The sequence below is a fragment of the Pelodiscus sinensis genome, chromosome 4 (assembly GCF_049634645.1).
Source record: "Pelodiscus sinensis isolate JC-2024 chromosome 4, ASM4963464v1, whole genome shotgun sequence".
In the NCBI taxonomy this organism is placed as follows: Eukaryota; Metazoa; Chordata; order Testudines; family Trionychidae; genus Pelodiscus; species Pelodiscus sinensis.
In genome coordinates, this window is record NC_134714.1 from 129,830,582 (window position 1) to 129,855,070 (window position 24,489).

Here is a 24,489-nt window from a genome sequence, read left to right on the forward strand (position 1 = left end):
CGCTCAGAGAAGCCTTGGGGCAGACAGTGGGGACTGGGCCTTCACGTTTGTCACAAGGTTTCAAACATGGTGGATTTTTGACCATTTGTACATTATTTTGCTTATTCCATTTTTCTAAGAGGTAGGGAGCTGGTATGGGGTGTGTGTGTCCGAACTTCTCCCTCCTAAGTTCTTATCTGACATGTTTGTTCTCTTAGAGCATGTCCTCCAGCCAGTCCCTTCAGCCTACTCCACCTCTTTCGTAGGTGTGTTTGGAAATGCAAATATGGCTGTGGTGATCACCAGGGCTGTCCCTTTGGGGGTGCATGAGCAGGGCCTTGGACAGACCCCCATCCCAGGCCTCACCCCACCTCTTCACACCCCTACCCCACCACTCTGCCCCTTTCCCCAAGTCCCACCCCTTCTCCATCCCCACCCCATATCTTTCCACCCCTCTGCTGTGCTCCTTCCTGCCCCCATTTTACCCCTTCCTCCAGTGACGTGACATGGAGGATTACCAGGGTAATGGCAGCAGGCAGCCATCTTGATCTGTGCTATTTTTTGCAACATGACAAACAGGCAGGGGAGGCTGAAGGCACTGGCCATATTTACAGTGTTTCCGTATTGTTTTAATTTCCTAGGTTTGACACTGACAAGGGGCTACTAATCGTTGGCCAAGTAACAGTCCCTGTTTTGGATCTACAAAGCAAACAACCTATCTATTATAAATATGGGGTTGTGGACACCTACAGCGAAATTAGAGAAATTAGATTAGAGCATATTTATAAATCAGATCGACAAAATGAAAAGGCTGACTTCCATCGAGTTCTCACTGTGCCCGTATCAGCCATGAAAACTGAAGGTAAGACTCACGTTTTGCAGAGTGGTAAAAGATGATGGGAGTTGCCGACTGGCAGATTCTCCAAGTCTAAGTACAAGTGTATCTGATTGTGACAACATTGGCTTCCAAGGAATCATGGCTGATTGACAGCCACAGCGACTTGGGCAGCTGGCCAGTCTGCAGGGAGCGTTCTAGCTCAGAGTCTTCGTGGCCATTGCTGGGCGTTCCTGAGATTGTCAGCTCTTTGGAGCAGGGGACTGACGATTCTGTGTTTGTACAGCACCTAGCACAATGGGGTCTTGCTCCATTATTAGGGTTCCTAGGCACTACCATAATATACCCAATGAATATTACAGTGCCTAATGCAGTGGGGTCATGGTCAGTAATGAGTGGTGCTTTCAGGAGTTTCTACAACATTAATCATTAGAACAGGTTGGAAAATGGGGCTTTTGTCCCCAGCCCTGGACACAGAGATGTGTCAGCCGGAGTTTGGACTAGGGATGGCTGGGGGAGTCTCTCTGATATGCTGTACCAACTAAAAATAACTTGCTGGTGTGGCATACTGGTCCCGGCCCAGCCCATCTGCACCACTGCCCAATCCTTTGGGTAAGCATTTTTCTAGAAGGGGTAGGGGTCACAGGTTTAGGAATATTTTGAAGAAGTTGTCTGGCTTGTGTTATACAGGAGATCAAACTCAAGGATCACAGCAGGCCCTTTTGGCCTGGCAATCCATGAATTGACAACTTCCTGAGCTGCAGCTAACTCCCTTCCCTGTGTTAGTCCCACAATGGGAGCTGGGACCTGGGAAGGAGAAGCAGCTATGGCCTGGCCATCTCCTCTAGACTCCAGGTCCACCTGTGGCATCTGCACTGTTCTGTCCTGGGCTCTGTGCTTCCAAAAGGAGTTTGACCAAGTGGAGAGGGCTCAGAGCAGAGCTATGAGAACAATCTGAGCTCTGGGAAAAGCTGCCTTAGAGGGAGAGATTGAAGGGTCCTGATCTATTTTGTTTCTCCAAGAGAAGGCTCAGAGGTGACACGTTACTGGTCTACAAGTGTCTATGTGGGGAAAAGATTTCTGAGAGGAGAGGGTGATTTGGTTTCACAAAGAACGGCAGAGCAGGATCCAGTGGCTGGGAGTTTGTGGGAGACTAATTCAGGGGGAATTAGGGGCCTGTGTTTACCAGGGGGGTGAACGAGCCCCTGGGCGAGCTCCCCTAGAGGGGGTATGGTTTCCCTTTCTCAAAACATCACTGTTGCTCAGCCAGGAGTTACTAGGCCACAGGCAAGAATCACAGGGAAGATTCTCCAGCCTGGGGTTGGCAGGAAGCTGAGCTGGATGGGCACAGAGGATGCTGCCAGCCTCAGAATCTATTAACTGCATGGCACATGCAGCTCTATAAAGTGGCAAATGAAAAGGTTAATTCAGTGATAGACTGTGCACTGCTTGCTCCTGCACTCTGTCCCCGGGCAAGTTTGAAGGGCCCCAGGCATTTATCTGAAGCTTGACAAATGTTTCTTTCTCCCTAGGGGTGTGGACCCAGTTTGATGGCCTCTGCCAGTCCCAGTTTGGCTCTGTACCAATGGGAAAATCCAAGGAGATGGCTAGCAACCTGATCCTGCAGTTCCTGGAGGAGGAGCTTCTCCGAGACCTTTCTCACCGGAAGGGCTTTGGGGATGTGGAAAGGAAGCTCAACTGCTACAAGGAGTGCTTCCAAACCAGCACCATTGGGGATGCAGTGCGAAAAGTAAATGATTGTGACACTGACACTGATGTGTTAAAGGTGAGTGATCAAATCCCAGCTCTTATCCCACCACAGAGCCGCGGTGGCTGGAAGGGCCCCCAGTGAACTTCTCTGGAGGTAACTCTGTGTCCACATGGTGCATGACAATCCTCAGAGATGCATTCAGAACTCAGTGTTAGATTTGCTGTTCTTTCCCTCTCCAGTCTTGGGGCCTGCTCTGAAGTCCATTGGAGTTATAGGAGTTTTTCAATAGACTCTGTGGGCTGTGGAGGAGATCCCAATGACCCACTGTAACTCCTGTTGAAGTTGCAGGACTCCTATCTGCTTTCATTGGAGCTGGATTGGGCTGCCCCGGGATCATTTTGCCAGCTCTTGGAGCTGATTTCCAGAGTCTGTTCTCAGACGCTGGGACCTACAAGCTGCGTCTGTGAAAGGTTGGCTTTAGATTTGGCAAAATTTCATGCATCATGGCAAGGGCTGCAGATGTGTTATGGTGTTTGCCAAAAGTCATGGAGCGGTCGTGGTGAATGTAAATGTCACAGGGTTAGTGTCTCCTCCATGAATTTAAATGAACCATGCCCTTTTCTACTCTAGTGATAGAAATGTAGCCGTGTTAGTCTGGTGTAGCTGAAACAAAAAACAGGATTATGTAGCACTTTAAAGACTAACAAGATGCTTTATTAGGCGATGAGCTTTCGTGGGCCAGACCCACTTCCTCAGATCAAATAGTGGAAGAAAATTGGCATGGCCATATATACCAAAGGATACAATCAAAAAAATGAACACATATGAAAAGGACAAATCAAATTTCAGAACAGAAAGAGGATGAGGGGGGAGGTAAATGTCTGTGAGCTAATGATATTAGAGGTGATAATTGGGGACGCTATCTTTGGAATGGGTAAGATCATTAATGTCCTTGTTAAGACCATCTGCACTGTGCTGCAGGGGGATGTGAGAGTGTGGGGTGAAGGGTGACCTGGCGGATTAGCAGGGGGGCTCGGCACTGGCACTAGGGGTTGAGTCCATTCCTGCACTTAACAGTGGTGTTGTGAACGGGGGTGACCTGGCTCCAGCCTGATCCACACCACCAGCTCCCAGTATCACTTGTGGGAGAGGGCGTTGGAGAAAGGGTAGAGTCAGGAGGAGAAGGAGCAAGCAGGGACAAGAAGTGGTAGGGCATGGAGCAAAGGAGGAGGGGACTGTCCCAGACCTATACTCTCTAAGGATGTACCTGCTGATGCTTCTAGTACAATGCAAAACATTATTACTTTGTTTGTCTAGGTCTTTGATTACATCGGCACATTCATTGAAAATGTGCTCAAAAACGTCAGATTTCCGCAGACTACGATTTCAGTGATGGATGTTCTCCTCTTTGCACTATACACAGTATTTCACCACAGTATCTATTTAAGCCCAGCGGCCAAAAGCAAAATTGAACAATTGGCCCAAAATGTGGACATGCAGAATGGCAAATTCTCAAATCTGAATGAAGAAAGAAAAAGGTAACATCTCTCTAACTCCCCTCCCCCACATGCATTCACCTGAACTCTGTCTGTGGTTTTAAAAGTGACAGTTTCTGCCTTTTAAAAGCTGTGTATTGACATGTTTGCAATGTTTGCGATGCACACAAATCAAAAAGTAGGAGACCTTATTTTTCATAGAATCATAAAATACTAGGACTGGAAGTATCAGAGGGGTAGCCGTGTTAGTCTGGATCTGCAAAAGCAGCGAGGAGTCCTGTGGCACCTTATAGACTAACTGAAGTGTAGGGGCATAAGCATTCGTGGGCAAAGACCCACTTCGTAGATCTGACGAAGTGGGTCTTTGCCCATGAAAGCGTATGCCCCTACACTTCAGTTAGTCTATAAGGTGCCACAGGACTCCTTGCCACTAGGACTGGAAGGGACCTCGAGAGGTCATCGAGTCCAGTCTCTTGTCCCCATGGCAGGACCAAATACTGTCTAGACCATCCCTGATAGACATTTATCTAACCTACTCTTAAATATCTCCAGAGATGGGGATTCCACAACCTCCCTTGGCAATTTATTCCAGTGTTTGACTACCCTGACAGTTAGGAACTTTTTCCTAATGTCCAACCTAAACCTCCCTTGCTGCAGTTTAAGCCCATTGCTTCTCGTCCTATCCTCAAGGCCAAGGAGAACAATTTTTCTCCCTCCTCCTTGTGACACCCTTTTACATACCTGAAAACTGCTATCATGTCCCCCCTCAATCTTGTCTTTTCTAAACTAAACAAACCCAATTCTTTCAGCCTTCCTTCATAGGTCATGTTCTCTAGACCTTTAATCATTCTTGTTGCTCTTCTCTGGACCCTCTCCAATTTCTCCACATCTTTTTTGAAATGCGGTGCCCAGAACTGGACACAATACTCCAGCTGAGGCCTAACCGGCGCAGAGTAGAGTGGAAGAATGACTTCTTGTGTCTTACTCACAACACACCTGTTAATACATCCCAGAATCATGTTTGCTTTTTTTGCAACAGCATCACACTGCTGACTCATACTTAGCTTATGGTCCACTATAACCCCTAGATCCCTTTCTGCTGTACTCCTTCCTAGACAGTTGCTTCCCATTCTGTACGTGTGAAACTGATTGTTCCTTCCTAAGTGGAGCACTTTGCATTTGTCTTTGTTAAACTTCATCCTGTTTACCTCAGACCATTTCTCCAATATGTCCAGATCATTTTGAATTATGACCCTATCCTCCAGAGCAGTCGCAACCCCTCCTAGCTTGGTATCATCTGCAAACTTAATAAGCGTACTTTCTATGCCACTATCTAAATCGTTGATGAAGATATTGAACAGAGTGGGTCCCAAAACGGACCCCTGCGGAACCCCACTAGTTATACCTTTCCAACAGGATTGTGAACCATTAATAACTACTCTTTGAGTACGGTTATCCAGCCAGTTATGCACCCCATCTAAGTCGTATTTGCCTGGTTTATTGATAAGAATATCATGTAAACCGTATCAAACGCCTTACTAAAGTCTTGGTATACCACATCCACCGCTTCTCCCTTATCCACAAGACTCGTTATCCTATCAAAGAAAGCTATCAGATTGGTTGGACATGATTTATTCTTTACAAATCCATGCTGGCTGTTCCCTATCACCTTGCCACCTTCCAAGTGTTTACAGATGATTTCCTTAATTACTTGCTCCATTATCTTCCCTGGCACAGAAGTTAAACTAACTGGTCTGTAGTTTCCTGAGTTGTTCTTATTTCCCTTTTTATAAATGGGCACTATATTTGCCCTTTTCCAGTCTTCTGGAATCTCTCCTGTCTCTCATGATTTTCCAAAGATGCTTTTTATGGATTTCATTATATATAATAGGGGCGCAGCATGGAAACCCTTTTCCAAGTTAACCCTAGGGTGACAATTACTATGGCTTTATTATTTGTATTGCAGTAGTACCTAAAGACAGTGATCCCAAAGGCTAAGATCAAATTTAGGGGCAGCTGGGTGGCAGATAATGAGAGTGCCAGTCCTTCTCTAATGCTAGACAGGTGGAAACACAGGCTAGCCATCAGATCTGACAGTCCTAGAGCCAATGGGAACAGGGCTAGTGCTTCCAAGGAAGAGGTCTCAAGTTGGTTCATAGGAAATAACTTCTAATTTTCCCCAGGCATGCTCAAACCTCACTCAGCCCCAGAACCGCTCCAACTCCACCCCCTTCCTCAAGCCCCCACCCACCCTACCTCATCTTTTCCCACCCTGGCCCTGCTCCTATATTATTCCTTCCCCCAAGACCTCACCCCTGCCCCTCCTCTACAGGCTGCACCCCATCCCTGCTTCTTCCCCTCCCTCCCAGCATCTCCTGCATGCTGCCCAGCCACTGCTCTGTGGTAGCAGAGGCACTGGGAGAAAGGGGGAGCAGTTGATTGGGAGGTGGGTAAGAGTAGTTGGCTGTCAGTAGAGCACCCACAGAGTCAATGCCTATGAGTTGGCTATTAGTGGTACTACCCCCAGATCAATGAAAACTCTGGCAGGGATGCCCCATCTGCAGGAAGGTGACTGACACACAAACACCCAAACCTTAGTTTTCTGGGATAGTTTTTAGGTGCAGGATTCTTTACCCTGTGATTTGTAGAATGCCCATTGAATACCAGCAAGATGGACATATAGGTGTGAGTGGAGAGACATCTGCCAGATCTCAAGCTACCACAAATCGTATTGTCAGAAAACATGGGACAATAAATTTACATCTGGAAAATTTCATGCAACAAAAAGTTCTGAAAAATTTCAATTAGGGAATGTCACAAGGGAAAACATTAGTGTTTTTGGATGGAAACAAAATGTCTTTACAGTTTGAAGTGACACTTTCCCCTTTAAAAAGTCAAGTGGAAACAAAATTTTCTTTTTGAATTGACATTTTAACTTCAGATGTCATTTTGAGGGTAAGGGTGCATCTAGACTGCAGGAGTTTTTTTCGGAAAAACATCTGTTTTTCTGAAAAACAAACTTTGCTTACATCCACACTGTAATCACATTCTTTTGGGGAAAAAAATCAAAGGAACAAAAGGTTTTTTTCTGACATTGGTAAACCTCTTTCTAAGAGGAAGAATGCCTTTTCCGAGAGAGCTCTTGCGGAAAAAGGTGTGTGTGGAATCGGAAGAGGGAATTCTTTTGAAGAAAGGAAAAAGCAGAGGTGCAGTAGTGTCCATTCCATCCGTTGTAATCAAAAGCTTAAATGCAGGATAGTGTCCAGTCAATATGAATGCTATCTTTCGAAAAAGCAGGTTGCTTTTTTGCTGTGCTTTTGCTGTGTGGATGCTCTTTTGAAAAAACTTCTTTCGAAAAATCATTTCTGGAAAAGCTTCTTTCAAAAGAAGCTTGCAGTCTAGACATACCCTAAAGGTTGATTCCAAGAAAATTGGTTTCAAAATGTCATAGCTGGGTAAGCCTTGAGGAAAAATTTCTCATGCTAAACCCCTGTTATAACAGGAAGAATTGGATCAGGGGACTTGGTTTCAGCTTTCCCTCATCATTCATGAGTGTCTTAACCACCAGACTGTAGAACAGGGGTGGGCAATCATTTTTGATGGGGGGGGGGGACAGTTGGCAAGCCCTCCAACCCCACTCCTAGCCCCACTCCTCCTTCTACTGAGGCCCCACCCCACACAGGAGCCAACCTGTGTCCCTGCCTCTCCCACCACAGAGAGGAGAGTGGGTGGGTGTGAACGTCTCCAGCCTCCCTAGCCCCAGAGCATGTGAATGGCAGGTGGCATGTTGCTCCAGCCTCCCTGACCAGGAGCACTGATAGGCATTCTGTGGGCGGATTGTGGGCGGGGCCAGGCTGGCGGTTTGGAAAGACTGGGCCTACCCCCACCTCACATACTGCACACCCATGGTGTGGGGTAGGGTTGCCAGGTGTCCAGTATTGAACTGGACAACCTGGTATTTGCGCCTTCTGTCTGGTAAACAAATAGTGAAAATACCAGACATCTAAAATGTCTGGTATTTTCTCCTTTTGCTGGGGCCCAACTTGGTGCCCAATGGAAGGTTGCTCAACAACTTTTTCTGTGCCCCCCCCTTTCCTGTTTTCTTTTTTTTTTTCTTGACAACTTTTTCTTGGTGCTTTTTTTTTTTGTGGCCTGGTATTTTCGGTGAAACTATCTGGCAACCCTAGTGTGGGGTACAGGAGAGGGAGTTTGGGCAGAGGAGGGGGTTGAGACCCAGGGTAGGGACTTAGGGTGCAGGGTCAGGGAAGGGTATGGGTGCAAGAGAGGATTCTGGCCTGGAAGACGGGTGCAAGAGGGTCTGGAAAGGAGTTATGAACCGGGGGGGAGGGGCTGTCACTGGGGGAGCCCAGGGTTTCCATCCCTGGGGCTGATGGACCAGCCTGGAAGCTGATGGTTAGGGTGGGTTAACAGATAAGACTAATGCTTTACATCCCTGTTCCAGAGCGAGGATGAAAATGTGGGTCCCTTGCCTCACAGGTGACAGCCTTCACCACTGGATTAAAGGCTATAAAAAGGCAGCATGTTTTCCCTTGACTGTTTTGTGACTAGCACTTTAACATGCTTCAGAACAAGCTGTGTGGGGTTGAGCGCCAGGTTTTGTTTGACTCCAAATGGGCTTTTCAGATTTGTTGATTTTTTTTTTTATTTTTCTGATGTGGTTCAGTCTGAACCAAAGCTTTTTCCCCTCCAATATTTTGGAATAAAACCACCAATTATTCATACGCTACTCAGAACAACTTAGCCCTGGGTCCCTATTTGTACAGGCACATGTACAACTTTGCCCTGCTGTCCAGCCATTCAGCTCACATCTGAAGCTCAAGCTGGTTAAGAGCCGCACTGAGGTAATTGGGGATTCGGTTTGTCTGAACTCAAGGAATTGTTTGTTTGCTTAACATTTTGCATCCCTGCCCTTCCAGGAGGTGTGTTTCAGCTCTGAAGCATGTTTGCATCCAAGTCTCCAAAGACTCTAAGAGCACCTGTTGGATCTGGCTGCTTCCTTTGCTGTACGCAGTTCAAAGGGAAGCCTTCGAACAGGCTGGGGACCCTTTAACTTCACAAGAAGTACAGTCACTGCCTTTCGATCAGCTGAGGAAGGATGAAGAGAAGCAAGCGTGAGTCTGCAAGAGAAATAAAATGAAAGAACATAGTCATTCTTTTGTCTAGTAAAATTGAATATTGCTGTTTGTGGCATAATGATTTGGAAACACTTGGTTTGCTGGCACCAAGTGGAGCTGTACCAAAGAAGACTGTGTGGCCTGGTGGTTAGAGCTACTAGCCTGAATCCCAGAACACCTGGAACATGAGGAAATGATGGGGACTCTCTTGCAAAGCAGTCTGATTCATAGAGACCAGGGTCAGGAAAGGCCACTGTATAACAAACTCATGTATAACATAGGCCACAGGACTTCCCTGATTAATGCCTGTTTGAACTGGAGCTGATTTAAAAAATTGTCATTGATGGAGAATCCACCATAACCCTTGGTAAATGGTTCCAACAGATAATTTCACAGTTAAACATCTACACCTTATTTCTAGTCAGAGATCTACAGATGAAAAGTACTGCATAAGAGCTTGGGTTTATTATCTAGACTGCTCTCCTTTTTCGACAGAATGTGGTGGTAGTGTAGACGCAGGTATAGTTTTGTCAAAAAGGCAACTTTTGTTGACAAAACCCAGTAGTCTAGACAGACCCTGGGCTCCTTCTGTATTTATATTTTCTGAGTTTATTTAATTCATTGACTTTTAAAAAAAACAGTAGTAAAGAAAGCAGAAGTAGTCATGCCACGGTTCAGACTGTGGTAGAATTCAGATTAACAGGAAAAAAAGAGCAAATTTGTAACTCTGAGCTCTATTTGCATGTTGAATCATGAATTGACAGAGAGAATAATGAGAAAGAAAATAATCATCCCTGGTCAATTGTCTCTCTTTTTTTTTCAGTTCAGCAGAGTTTCACAGACACATGGGCCATGTGCAAGTTAGATATGATGGGTGTAGGACAGTGTCCCCAACCTTTTGGGGCTGCTGGGTACCCGGGGGCAGGGCCTCATGTGCGCCATGTGCCCAAGGCCGGGGTGGCACGTGCGCCCGGGGCCCAGGGTGTAAGAATGGGTTGGGCTGGCCCTGGTCAGTTGGTGGGTGCACAAAAGTGCCCCAGCAGGTGCCATGGCACACACGGGCACCACATTGGGGACCACTGATGTAGGAGAAAGAAAGAGTTTGAAGCATGGGACTGGTGCTTGAACCAAAGTGAACAAGACTTACACTATTATAACAGACCAGCTATGTCAAAAGCAAATGTTTGTCTGAAAGTCAGTGTCTCTCGGCACTAGAACTGCCAGCACTGCTAAAAGCACAATAAGCATGTAAACACATTCTGTCAGGACTATACAGGACAACCAGCTGAGAACATGATAAAATAGTTGGAAACAACAAGAATGAAAGCATAACGCTGGGTAGTGAATGCTTTGGAGGAAAGTACAAGGGGAGGTATCAAGTGTGTCATTAACGCGTAAGATGATCCGTAGAGTGTGTATCATAGTTTGTTCATTTCTGTCTGTAAATGTTGGGGTTAACCTCACTTTACACTTTGGCTGGCCTGGGGACAGTAGTGAAATCCATACTATAGATTGAGCTGCATCTATTGTCCCGGGTACAAATACATAGGGGCTCGTAGGCCATCTGGCTGCCAACACCTATTAGTGTACTCCGTTCAACAATAAACCTGACTCAGGTGCCTTTGTACCTTATCTGAGTCTGTGGTCTGTGGGGGCTCTCATGAAGTCTATTGTGCTAGCTACCTGCAATATGAGGGAGCATATGAATATACACTCAGCTGAATGTTTATCATCACTGACGGAGCAGAATGCCACACCAGTGAAGCCTGACTTTACTGTCTCATTGTCCTGAACTACTACAATGAGTTGTTGATATAACTACAACTGATCATGTCGAAGGTCATTAAGTCATAAGAACTATGAAGTCACTGTTAAGGTTTGGCAGAGAAAGGGGCCAAGGAGCATCTATGTTATGCATTTGATGATTTTGGATTTTAGAGCTGAAATCTAGTAGAAGAAATTTGCCAATATTGGAGTGGAGTTTCAATAGAATAACCCTTTTGATTCAGTCCAGAGAGTGTTAGATTATTAATTTTGAGAAATTCAGGACGGTTCAAAAAAGAGCCAGAAGAATTATTAAAGGATTGTAAAGGCCTTATAATGAGAGATTCCAGGAGTTCAATCTATTTATCTTAACAAAGAGGAGGATCTGAGGTGACTTGATCACAGTCTACATAAATATCTGCATGGAGAGCAATAATTTGAGATTTGGGGACTCTCCAGTCTAGCAGAGAAAGGTTATGTCTACACTTGCTTGGCACTGCTGCAATCAATGCAGTGATTGTCGATTTAGTGAGTCTGGTGGAGACCCACTAAATTGATGGAAGAATACTCCACCTACCCGAGAAGTGTAAGAGAAGTCGATGGGTGATGCTCTCCCACTGATACAGTGCAGTGCAGCCCCTATGGTAAGTGGATCTAACAACATTGACTTCAGTTATGCTATTCACGTAATGGAAGTTGCACAAGTTTTTATCGATTTACCGTGGTAGCATAGACCAGTCCAAAAGTATAACAAGATCCAATGGCTGGATGCTGAAGCAAGACAATGTCAGACTAGAAGTAGCATACATTTTGAATAGTAAAGGTATTTAATCACTGGAAAAATGTATCAAGAGCTGTGGTGGATTCTCAACCAGTGGCAATTTATAAATCAGGACAGGATGTTTTTCTAAACCATGTGCTTAATTAAAAAAAGGAATTATTTCAAGGAGGTCCTGTGGTCTGTGTTATATGGGAGCTCAGACTCAATAATCACATTGGGCCTTCCAGCCTTAGAATTTATGAATCTGTTAATCAATATTTTTAATACTAGGTTCCTTTTCAGGCATGGACATTCCTAGCTGGGTGTGGGACCTGGGACAACTCCCCCTTCCACCGTGTGCCCTGCCTTGCCTCTTTCTGTCCCTGCTCTGCTCCTGCTCTGTCCCTACCCTGACTGTTTCTGCTCCTGCTTTAGCACATCTCTTCCCACCCCTGCCACTGGCCTCCACAGCTCCCAGGCCCCATGTCCCCTGAGACAGAGCAGAGCAGGAGCTAGCGGCATTGCTGCTGGCCCCTGCATCACCCAAGCCCCGTGTCCTCCTGAAGTGCAGTACCCCCTAAAGTGCCTGGGGCAATTACTCGGACCCCTCCAGTGGATGGGACAGCTCTGTTTTCAGGTCTACTTTTACTTTAGTGTTTCTCAAGTAGTTATTCTTAACCAATTCACAGGCTGATGAATTCACCAAGACCCACTTTGGTGTTTACTCAGTAGTTGTGTAACTACTGAAATATTACATTGTAGACATATAGAAAACGGAACGTGCTGTCTTACAAGTGACTGACATAAAGAGCATTGAGTTCAAGCAGCTATAGCACAGAACAGTGCAGGTCACCATCCCTCCTGAAGAGGCCCAATTCATTGTCGGCCCAATGTTTGTTTTCCTTTGTGAGCCACTAGAAAGCAATGGCGTTGAGGAGAGGATGACTCGTCCTCCTGGATCACGATAGTGTAATTAAAAAAAAACCCCATAGCCAGTCCCTTCCCAAGTGCAGACGTTTATTAACATACAGCTCTATCCCACTTGTACAGGACTGTTCTGGCGATGATAAAAGCCCATCAGGCCTTCATTGGGAGCTGTGCTCCCCTGGCAGAGAAAGTCACTGAGATGCTTGCCCTGAAGAATTTTTGTCGAGAGCCTGTTCCTCACGTTGAGATGCCTGTGCAACTTCTCTTGAGCAGCATCTACCAGCGGATCATCCATTGCCTAGCAAAGGGTCAAGAAATAAAGGTAAAGTTCACAGACACGCACATTAATGCGGCTCCCTCACATTCATCTTCATTTCCTAAGGCATATTTTCTAGCTGGTCAGAAAACCTTTGTTTTTCCTCTGACAAATTTCACTTAAAACAAAATAAAAGAAGGGGTCAAATACTGGGGGACAGGGATCTAAGGGGCACTGGGATAGACCAGGCCTGCCAGTGAGGGGAAGAGCAACGGAGACCCTTTAAACTGTTGCTGGAACACTGCACGGTGTGCTCTGGGCAACACTGAGGAGTGGGGGATGGGGAGGAGGAGCATTGCAGTTCATGTGGCGCTAAGGGCTGCCTAGCCCTAGTCCCGCTCCTTCTACCTGAGGCCCTTACCCTGCCAGGGGCACGGAGCAGGCTCCCCTTCTTTGCTCAGGGGCTTGGCGAGGCCATCAGCCCCACTGGAATTGAATCTAGGAATTGTAGGAGAGTGAGTGATGAGAGGGATATGGGTGGGGAACCTAACCTGTTATATTTACATATTAGACCTGAAAATTTAGACAAAAACATGAAAAAATAATTTAATCAAAATTCTTATAAGAAAATGTGACTGTTCATTCAAAAACCAAACCCCCAAATACTGTTTTTTTCGAGTTTTCATCCACTGAGCCCCAAATTTTTTTCATCACAAAATGGCCAGAATCCCATATGTTAGGGATGTGTGTATTGCTTCTTGATGCACAGTTAGAATTAAAAGCAGACACGTTGGGTGAAAATATCATTGAGTCAAAACCCCAACTTTCCATTGGAAAAAATGCTGAAGGAAAACCCTAGTAATTTCCAGCAAGGCCTTAGTGAAAGGCTTTGCTTAGGCTTTGTTGCTGGTCTCCCAACCTGATCATTTCCATCACAGCTTGTCTAACTGAAGAACACTGGGCTCAATTCCCACCAGTAAACATAATCAGGCTTGGAGCGGTGCTGTCACACCAGTGTAATGAAAATATGGCCACTGATTTCAATGGCAGCTGGATCAGGATTCCTGGTGAATATTTTGAACACGGGGGACATGATAAGAACATAGGAACAGCTCCAAAGGTCCATGGAGCCCAGTATCCTGTCTTCTGACAGTGTCCAATGCCAGGTGTTTCACAAGGCATGAACAGAAGAGGCCATCATTAAATGAGTCATCCCCTGTTGCCCATTCCTGTCCTCTGACAAACAGAGGTTAGGGAGACCATTCCTGCCCATCCTGACAGACACCCATTTAGGTTATAATCTTGGACTTCACAACATCTTCTGGGAAGGAGTTCCACAGGCTGACTGTGCGTTGTGTGAAGAAGTACTTCTTTTTGTTTGTTTTAAAGCTGCTGCCTATCAATTTCATTTAGTGACCCTTAGTTTTTGGATTATGGGAAGGATTAAATAACTCTTCTTTTTTCACTTTTTCCAAACCAGTCTTAATCTTTAGGTGTGACTCACAATGTGCAAAGTCCAGGAGGACAAAAGTGACGAAGGCTCATTGAAAATGAAACTGTTTTTCAAGAAAATTTGGGTTTTCAACAAAAGTCTATTTTGTTTTTCCTTTTCTAAAAAATGTTTTCACCTGAAATCAGTCTGTCTTTCTTTGTTTCTTTGTGTCTCTCTGTCTCTGGAAAAGAAATTTAATTTTTGATGAGTTCTAACATTGACTCATTTCCATGTTATTCACTCTTTCAGCCCTCTCAGGAAATGGATGTCAATCTAGTTTTGGAGGACATTGCCAGAAGGACAAAGGCTTGGCTTGGTACCAGGTGACTATTTTACACCCACATTTCTTCACAAGGTATCAAGGAGATAGAAAGCAGCTACTGGCATCCTGGGGAGAAGCAGGAGGAGGTGATGGTGCCTTGCTGCCCATGGAGCTGGTGTGGTGGGGCCTAGTAGACAATTTCCTGAAAGTCCCCAGCACTTGGCAGTCCCTAAGCCTGCTCCAAACAGGGACTGATTAGTTACTGCTCCATAGGAATTTTGGACCCAGCTCCTGGGCCTGCAGGTGCCTCTGGGCCCAACAGAACTGTGATCCACTGATCCCTGTGAGACACCCCTTAAGAAGATTAAGGGGGGACATGATAGCGGTTTTCAAATATCTAAAAGGGTGTCACAAGGAGGAAGGCGAAAATTTGTTCCTCTTGGTTTCTGAGGACAGGACAAGGAGTAATGGGCTTAAAGTGCAGCAGGGGAGGTTTAGATTGGACATCAGGAAAAAATTCCTAACTGTCAGGGTGGTCAAATATTGGAATAAATTGCCAAGGGAGGTGGTGGAATCTCCCTCTCTGGAGATATTTAAGAACAGGTTAGATAGACATCTGTCAGGGATGGTGTAGACGGAGCTTGATCCTGCCTTGAGAGCGGGGGGCTGGACTCGATGACCTCTCGAGGTCCCTTCCAGTCCTATTATTCTATGATTCTATGAGGGGCCAGGAGGTGAGGATTCAGACAGGACCCTGACTGCTCTCTGCTGCTTTTGTGTTTGATTGTGGTCCTACACTGCTGTGAGGTGTGATCTGAGACATCCCATAATCCTTAGCATTCGCTGACCCCCGCCCACCATCGGGGCGCTGACAGCTTAGGTGGGCCTCTGGGAAAGGTGTGGGGGAAGCCAGCTCAGCGCTTGGCTTGGGAGGCCTTGAATGAGAGGGGAGAGGCTGAGGCAGCCAGCCCTCAGCTCTGCCCTGACCACAGCACTGGGTTCCCCTCCCTTCATAGCCTTGCAGTGCTCTGGCAGAGAGCCAAGGGGTCTGGGGCTTTGGCTGCAGTAGCAGTGGTGGCAGCTGGGAGCCCCGGGCCCCTTTAAATCACCAGGCTCTGGGGCAAGTGCCCCCTTTCTCTTCCCGCCCCCTGTTGGCGGGCCTGCTGCATTATTCTGAGCACTTGCTAGTAGGAGCAGAGGATCATGGCTATAGGAGCTGTGTGTAACTTGGCACTCAACCAGGTCCTGAATGACTCACACTAGGCCCTCAGAGACAGAGGCATTGACTTACCTCTGACCCCAACTGACCTCTCTCTAACTCATGTACGAAACTGGCCCCGTTGCTTTCATGTCTGGGCACCTCACAGTCACTGATGTGTTTATCCAGGTGGGCAAATCACTTAGGGTATGTCTACACTACCCCGCTAGTTCGAACTAGTGGGGGTAATGTAGTCATCCGCAGTTGCAAATGAAGCCCGGGATTTGAATTTCCCGGGCTTCATTTGCATGAAGCCGGCCGGCGCCATTTTTAAATGCCGGTTAGTTTGAACCCCGTGCCGCGCGGCTACACACGGCACAGAGTAGCTAGTTCGGATTAGGAAGTGGAACGAGGAGTACAGCTAGTTTGGATTAGGAAGCCTAATCCGAACTAGCTACTCCGTGCCGCGTGTAGCTGCGCGGCACGGGGTTCGAACTAGCCGGCATTTAAAAATGGCGCCGGCAAGCTTCATGCAAATGAAGCCCGGGAAATTCAAATCCCGGGCTTCATTTGCAACTGCGGATGACTACATTACCCCCACTAGTTCAAACTAGCGGGGTAGTGTAGACATACCCTCAGTCTCTCTGGGCCCCACTTCTCCTTCAGTAAGCCGTCTTTCCTTTGTGTGTTTGGACGATGACTCTGAAGAGGCAGGGACGGTCTCTCACTGTATGTCTGGGCAGTGCCAAGCACAACGAGGCTCTGATCTCTGTCACTATGCGTCTGTGCAGCACTTGGCTAGCCTACTAGTTGTCCCAGATTTTTATTAATTTTTAAATGACGTTTTAAAGTTAAAATGTCAAAAATGACTGAAGAGTGGGCTTTTCGAAACTGCTTCCTTTGCTGTAACCCACAGACCTCTGACAGGAAAAGCAGAGAGTGTTCTGCAGCCAAAGGAGTTGAACGATATCTTGCAGTGCCTTAATTTAACCTTCGTTTTGGTCACAACTTGCTTGAGACACCCAAAGAAAATACCGTTCACCCCAGCGATGACCTCTCTGCAGATTTTTGGATTGTTCTCTGGTACAGAAGGTTTACTGCAAACCAAAAAGGTAAAATTAACATTTTAAGCTATTGATGAGGAATTTTCTCTAAATGTTCTAAGTTTTCTTTCAGGAAGCTTGTAGCTTTGTTAGCAGCCACAAAGTTTGCTGTGCCAAAAATGCCCATTGGTGACACTAGGAATTGTCACTAAGGTGTCACACGTGACATGGCAGCAAACCCGCATTAGCCTTCTCAGCTAAAACTGGTCAGAGTAGGATAATTGATGAAAGTGTGGCAAACATGCCAGAATCCTCCAAAGCTGTGTCTACAGCAGGGCACACCCGCTGGCAAAACAGTGCTAGCGCTGGTGGAATCTTGTTATACAATTTCCCAGTGGGCATCAGTGGGCCAAATCTTCATCTGGTGTAAATTATCACAGCTCCATTGACTTCCAGCCAGCAAATGACCACATGCCCCATGCTGCAGAGAAAGGGAAAAAAAGTCCCAGGGCTTTTGTCATTGTGACCTGAGGGGAAATTCCTTCCTGACCTCAAATATGGTAGCACATTAGACCATGAGCGTGGGGATGAGACTCACCAGCCAGTCAGGTCCCCAAACTCCCCTGGTTTTTGTTCCCTTTCAAAGAGGCTCCTGTGCCTCTGGCTGGCAGGTTGCCTGCCTTTATAGACCTGATGGTGTGGGAAGCCCTGCCCCTCAATGGAGGTTCAGCTGTGATCATAGGCATCGCTTCTCTCAGAGCACGCCACCCCCACTTTGCTAACTAAGAACAAAGCAGTGATGGTCTCAAACACTCTCAAGCACTGCCCCTCAGGAACAGGGATTTGTTTGTTTAAAGCAACCTTCGGGCAGTAGGGGTGCAGAGAGTGCTGCAGCAACCCAAGTTTTGGGCATCCCAGCCATATGCTCCTGGCTGCCAGGCCTGCTGTTTTCCCAGGGCTCCACTTCAGGCCTTGGGTCCCACTTGGCTGCCTTCCCCATGCCCGTGCTCAGCGGCCAGCTCTGGGATCCACTTGACTATTGGCTCTGCCACCACGTCCTGCATGCAGGGTGCCAGCTGCCAGCCCCAGCTCTAAGAGGCTGTGGGGGGTGCACACAGAGATAAAAGGGGGTGCAGCTCAGCACCCCCACTCCAAAAATTGTTTCCGTGCCAGTTTGCCACCACCGGTTTTTGGACTTACACCGAACATGTCTCAGCCAGAGCAGAGCATTGGCCCCTCTGGCTCTGATGTTTGCAGTTCAGTTGCTGGAAGGAAAGGGGCACAATCCATTGCACAGGCCCACTCCTGGCACCCAACTTTACTCATCTGGCTCTGGGAAACAATTGCCTAGTTTGTTTTCTGCACTGAGTCCAGGCTCAAAGAAGTTTTAATTTTTACATATGTATGTGTTAGAGACAGACTTCAAATGGGGGGCAGGATGAAGGGAATGAACCTTCCCCAACTTTCACCCATGAAGTAAACACCTCCTGTCATGGGTCACCCCCCATTCCAGGAGGCCCTGCTCCGATCCGGGGCATATGTCTGGTCTCCAAAATAGCCTGCCCCTATCTGCGGGGAAATATGGCCCTCTGGCCAAGTCTTAAGGTCCCATATGGCTTCCTGGTCAAGCCTGAAAGTCTAATGCCCCTGTCTTCGGGGAAATACCTCCTCTTGGCCAAGGCTCCAAGTCCAATCTGCCCCCCCCCCCCCCGTCTTAGGGGAAATACAGCCTCCTGGCCAACTCTCAAGTCTAATCCCCCCGTCTAAGCGGAAATACGGCCTCCTGGCCAAGTCTTTTAGATGCAGGCCTTGCAGCCTAGTCCTTACAGGATTCTCCACCCTCCAGGGAGCTGGGAAGCAGGGGTAAGGGCCCAATCAGTGGCAGGTGGCTCCCACCATTGGCTCGGCGGGGAGTCCTTCCCGAAACTCGCTGAGCCCGCCGGGCGTTTTCCAGTCCCCCACCCTGTGGCACTTCCTACCCCCTTCCCACAGCTGGCAGCGGTCCCACCTGTTGGCGTGAGTCGGGCAGCAATAGCAGTGGTTCGCTCAGTTGGGGCTGACCTCTGAAGGAGGAGGAGCTAGGCCATGACCGCCCAAGTCCACCCACTGCAGCCCGAAAGAGGGATGCTGGGCTGGCTGATCTCGCCTCTGCCAGGCCCAGGCTGAACCTGACCCCAACGCCGGAGCCACCATACAGCCTCCCTGAACACAGGCGCTGCACCCGCTGCTGCTGCACCAGACGCCAGGTGGGGAACCACTGCTATTGCTGCCCGACTCACCTGGCGTCTGGTGCAGCAGCAGCGGGTGCAGCGCCTGTGTTCAGGGAGGCTGTATGGTGGCTCCGGCGTTGGGGTCAGGTTCAGCCTGGGCCTGGCAGAGGCGAGATCAGCCAGCCCAGCATCCCTCTTTCGGGCTGCAGTGGGTGGACTTGGGCGGTCATGGCCTAGCTCCTCCTCCTTCAGAGGTCAGCCCCAACTGAGCAGTTCTGCAGCCCTTTATACCTGGGCTGCACTGGGAGCATGCCCAGCAAGCCTGCAGGGGTCGGGCCTTCTCAGCCCACTGGGCCAGGTGAATTCCCTGGGCTTGAGTGCAGGGCGGTGCTGCCCCGTCACACCTCCCATGTCTGACTCCAAAATGAGATGAAATTAAAAATGTAAGAGCAGTCATACTGTGTCAGAGCAATGGTTGATCTAGCCCAGTATCCTGTCTGCTGACCATGGCCAGGGCCAGGTGCTTCAAAAGGAATTAACAGAACGGGCAGTCATCAAGTGGTTCCTCCTGTTATCCAGTCCCTTCATCTAGCAGTCAGAGGTTTAGGAACACCTAGAGCATGAATTACTTTCCATGACCATCATTGGCTAATAGCCATTGATGGACCTCTTCTGCATTAACTTAGCTAATTCTTTTAAAAAAACAATTATATTTTTTGCCTTCATGATATCCTCTGGCATCAAGTTCTGCATTGGGTGACCCTTGGTTCTTGTGGTATAATAACACATCTTCACTCACTTTCTTCATGCAGTTTTATAGATTTCTATCATATCCTTCCTTAGTTGTCTCTTTTCCAAACTGAAAAGTGGGCTCCAGCCTACGAAAGCTTATGCCCAAACAAATTAGTTAGTCTTTAAGATTCCACAGGACTCCTCACTGTTTTTGCTAAATCAAGTTTTGGATTGTTTAGAAATATATTCTCTGGTTCAAACAGGAGTTATTTGCGGGACAATGGATCCTTCTAACCTTTGAATCTATGAATCAGAGGAACACCCTTTGTTCACAATTTGAAAGTTTTGTTAGAGCTTATAAGGCCTTAGATGAATTACTTTATTTTCAATGAAATTTAGATTTTGAGGCACAAGATGGGAACCCTAAAAAAAGTGCTCAGTGAATCACTTAAATATGGCCTATTTGTCTCTTGGTTTTCTTTATTTTCTCTTTTAGCTTCCAGAGCTACTTAAATTTGTCATTTCCCTAGCCATCTGATAATGAGTTCTGCACAACCAAATGTTCTAATGACCTGATATTTAGGATATGGAATAACAGTGAATCTTGAAATTGGTGAATTGTTTTTCATTTACTGTCTATAAAGGAGACAAAAAGCTGAGTTTGTCTCTTCTGTGACTTGCTCCGTTTTATCTCCAAGGATTTTCAGAACTTTAAGAAGACGAGTGGACTCAAGGAATTTATGATTGTAGCAGAATCATGGATCATGGAATTATTGCCCAAACCACATGACCAGGAAAAAGCCTTTTTTCATGATATTGATGTGAGTAAAAAACAAAAACAAACAAACAAACAAACAAAATGCAACAACTCCCCCCTCACCAGTGAAACTGTTTTTTGTTGTTATTGTTGCTTTTAAAAATAGTCAACTAACAGGTTTGTTCTGTTCCTAGAGATGGCAGCAGCTCTCTGCCGCTAGGCTATTTTGTGATGAGTGGACCTGTGACTGGCGAAAACTTATTACATTTTTGTTTTTGAAGTGGATAAAAAAGGTGAGTTGACTAATGACAAATCAGAAAGATGGTCTTGGCCTCAGAGAACTTAAATGCAGACACAGACAGACGGGAAAGTGTAAAGCACCAGTGATTATTATGGGAGGAATAAAGAACAGTAGCAGCAAACCAGTTCGATGAGTGACCACCCACAGCATCAGTTGTTTTTAAGGAGAGATTTAGAGGGAGGTGGAGTGTAAAAGAGGTGAGACAGAGTTAGGAACAGCAGTGAAGGTCCTTGAAAGTAGAGTTAGGAACATTTTTGGACAAAACTTTTTTACCTAAAAAAGCTAATTAAGTGTCATCAAAACCATTTTGCAAACTTGTGATGATTTCACTAAATTGTTTTGGTGAGTTGGAAACAAAACCAAATAGAACCCACCCCAACATTTTGTTTTGGCATTCATCAAATGTCATTGACTTTTGAAATGTCACTTTTTACTTAGGAATATCCTTTGATTTTATTTTTTTAAAAAATAGTTAAAAAGCTTGGAATCAAAATGAAATGTAAAATGAAATGTTTGACCCCCTCCCAAACCGATATTGTTCCTGATTTTTTTTTGAATTATCAGCAAACCAAATGATACTGATCCATTATGATGCTATAGGCATCATAGCATCTGCTATGTTTAAGGAAATGTTTAGAAGAAGAAAGATGAGAGGCAGGGAGCATACCAGCAGTGCAGACAAGTACTGTGTGCTTGATATGATGGGGTATGTCTACATTACAGCGTTTTTTGAAATATCTTATTTTGAAATAATGCGTCTACACACAAAATGCATTTTGAAATATCTTTTTGAGTCCACACTGATTGGATGCTGAATCGCATTTAAGGTCAGCCAGAACTGGTTCTGGCAGGGCATCAGGTCAGAAGTTTCCTTGTGGTCAGGGTGGCTCGCAGGTCACCCTAGGAAGGGCTGGAGGCCCCCTATTTCGAAATAAGCGTCTACACAGCGCTTATTTCGAAATAGTAATTTTGAAATTGGTGCTATTCCTTGTGGAATGAGGTTTACCAATTTCGAAATAAGCTCTCCACTATTTCAAATTAATTTTGAAATAGCAGTTGGCTTGTGTAGATGCTAGGAAAGTTATTTCAAAATAACTTTGCTGTGTAGACATAGAGTGGAGAAAATGCCACAGAGAGGGATGTTGTGATCGGAGTGATTAAGCGCCCCATTGGCTAACTGCACTTTCTGGTTTAAAAGTCTCTGGTGACTCAGCTCTCTGGCTGAGACACTCCCCCCTCTCCCCTGTGTGCAGAGAACACAAACTCTTTCAGGTGTACACATCTAACAGGGGCCCATCTCAGTGCTGCTATAGTGTCCCTCAGTCTGTTCCCCACGCTGGAAGAGAGTGGTGCCCCAGGGCTTCCTTCCTAGAGGCAACATCTTTGCCCTTATCTCAGGGCTTCATGTCAGAATCCCATCATAGTCCAGTCTTCACTAAGATCACCACAGTGAACTGTCTGTGGTGCTACTGCTTTCTTAGGCAGCCAGCCTCCCAGGCTGCCCACCTTGAGGTCTGTTACCCAGGTCTTTTTATAGGGCCCTCCTGGCCTTTGATTGGCTGTTTCCTCTGCTGCTGCTCTAGCCTGGTTGGAGGACTTCTCTATTGCCTTGTCTGTAGCAGGACCACAAGGCTTCCAACAGAAGGCCTTGAGGACCACACCATCACAACATGATGCTGGGGTAAATGAACCATTGGATGCCTGGAAGAATTCTGCACCACTGTGCAATGCAGAATTTTGCAGAAATTAATTAGTTTTGCACAGAATTGCCTTCCTCCCCCCAAAATAGATTGCAGTTTTGCTGACTGCCACCAGGGGCTGCTGGGCCCAGCTTGCACATAGAAGACACAGTTATAGAGAGGGGGAAGGAGTTAGAGGGTTCTTCTTTGAACGATATCCCCATGGGTGTTAGTCTCATAGCCCCATCCTGGTCGTGCCAGACCTGGTATCCATACCTACACAGGATAGCAGTTCAGTCTCCTTACTCGCTGCCATGCCAATGCGACCTTCTGTCCCAGAACTATGGGAAGTTGTTGCATCCACAACCCAGTACTCTCCACCTCCAGGCGTGGCTACTCTGTGGTTCACAGAATTAGAAGAACAATGTTCTCAAGGGGTGAAAGACATTCTCCTTTATAGCAGGAGACCATTTACATGGAAAACTTACCTACAGAAGTGGGCCTGCTTCTCTCAGTGGTGCCAGGGAACAAGGTAGAACTGCAGATGTCCCCACTGAACATTATCCTAGATTACGTCCTAAATCTTAAGACATTGGGGCTTTCACTCTTGTCTCCAAGGGTCTACCTTTCTGCAATAACAGCCTTTCAGACCCCAGCGGATGGTTTCTCTGTATTCCAACATCCTACCACCAAAAGGTTCCTTAAGGGCCTCCACAACGTATTCCTACTTCACAGGACCCAACCTCCTTTATGGGACCTGAATCTTGTTTTGGATTGTTTGACCAGGACCCCCTTTGAACCATCGCACTGTTGAACTACTCTTCTTCTTTATGAAGGTCTGTTTTCTACTAGCTGTTACTTCAGTAAGGAGAGTTGGGGAATTTGGGACCCTTATGGCCAAACCCCCATACATGTTTTTAACGGAAGACAGTCATGCTGAGACCTCAGCCAGCATTCTTACCAAAAGTCTGTACACCATTCCACAATAGGTGAATGAACTCATTGTGCTACCTTCCTTTTTCCTGAAGCCACACACCTCACTGCGAGATGCTGCCCTTCTCGATATCCGACGAGCATTGGCTTTCTTTCTGGACAGAACACAAGCATTTCGGATATCTCAAAGACTTTTTATTTGCATCCAGAATGCTCAAGAGGCGCATCCTGTTCATCCTGGCATATCTCAAAGTGAATATCGACATGCATAGTTAAGAGTCATACCAACAAACCATTGCAACGCCCACCAAGAGCACATTTTAATTGGGCTACAGCGGCTTCCACAGCCTTCTTGAACAACATCCCGCTAATAGACATTTATCGAGCTGTGACATGGTCATAAGACCACACTTTCTCTAAACATTATGCCATACTGCCTCAACTTGCTTTTGATTCAGCAGTGGCTACCGCAGTTTTGTCCACTGCCAAACAGTGACTCCGGCTCCCTCCATCCATATTGGATATTGCTATATAGACACCTACAGTGGAGCACTCATGGGGACATCACTCGAAGAAGAAAAGGGAGTTACTCACTTCGTGCAGTAATGACTGTTCTTCGAGATGTGTGTCTCTGTGGGTCCTCAACGACCCTCCCTTCCTCCCCTCTGCTTGGAGTCTCGTTACTCAGGTGTAGACAAGGAACTGAAAGGGAGAGGTTGAACCATGCAAGCTACACGCTTGGGCTGGAGCAGTGCGAGACGTCTCGTGTGCATGCGTGGCTCAAGGGGAAACTGCTTTGCAGGGCTCCATTCTGCAGCTCTGTGCGACCCATCACTTACAGTGGAGAACCCATGGGGGGACACATCTCGAAGAACAGTCGTTACTGCATGAAGTGAGTAACTTCCTTTTCCTGCTGCAGTTCTCAGCCTGCCCTGAGGGAAGGAGATAGCGGTATATGGGAAACTCCACACTGGCCTGGCAATGATCATTAGGCTGGTTGTCCCTCTGGATCCCTTTGC

The 24,489-nt window shown here is 46.7% G+C and overlaps 1 protein-coding gene across 5 annotated transcripts in view; it reads left to right on the forward strand.

The window, feature by feature from the left end:
- LOC102448644 (E3 ubiquitin-protein ligase rnf213-alpha-like) overlaps positions 1 to 24,489 on the forward strand; it is a 127,469-nt gene that overhangs the window by 25,863 nt on the left and 77,117 nt on the right. For all 5 annotated transcript variants that reach the window (XM_075928853.1, XM_075928855.1, XM_075928854.1 and 2 more), the window contains 9 exons: positions 621 to 841; positions 2,347 to 2,600; positions 3,843 to 4,063; positions 8,959 to 9,153; positions 12,731 to 12,929; positions 14,605 to 14,678; positions 16,732 to 16,927; positions 20,499 to 20,621; positions 20,752 to 20,850. In XM_075928853.1, the coding sequence (XP_075784968.1) occupies positions 621 to 841; positions 2,347 to 2,600; positions 3,843 to 4,063; positions 8,959 to 9,153; positions 12,731 to 12,929; positions 14,605 to 14,678; positions 16,732 to 16,927; positions 20,499 to 20,621; positions 20,752 to 20,850 (1,582 nt within the window). The remainder of the gene's footprint in view (positions 1 to 620; positions 842 to 2,346; positions 2,601 to 3,842; positions 4,064 to 8,958; positions 9,154 to 12,730; positions 12,930 to 14,604; positions 14,679 to 16,731; positions 16,928 to 20,498; positions 20,622 to 20,751; positions 20,851 to 24,489) is intronic.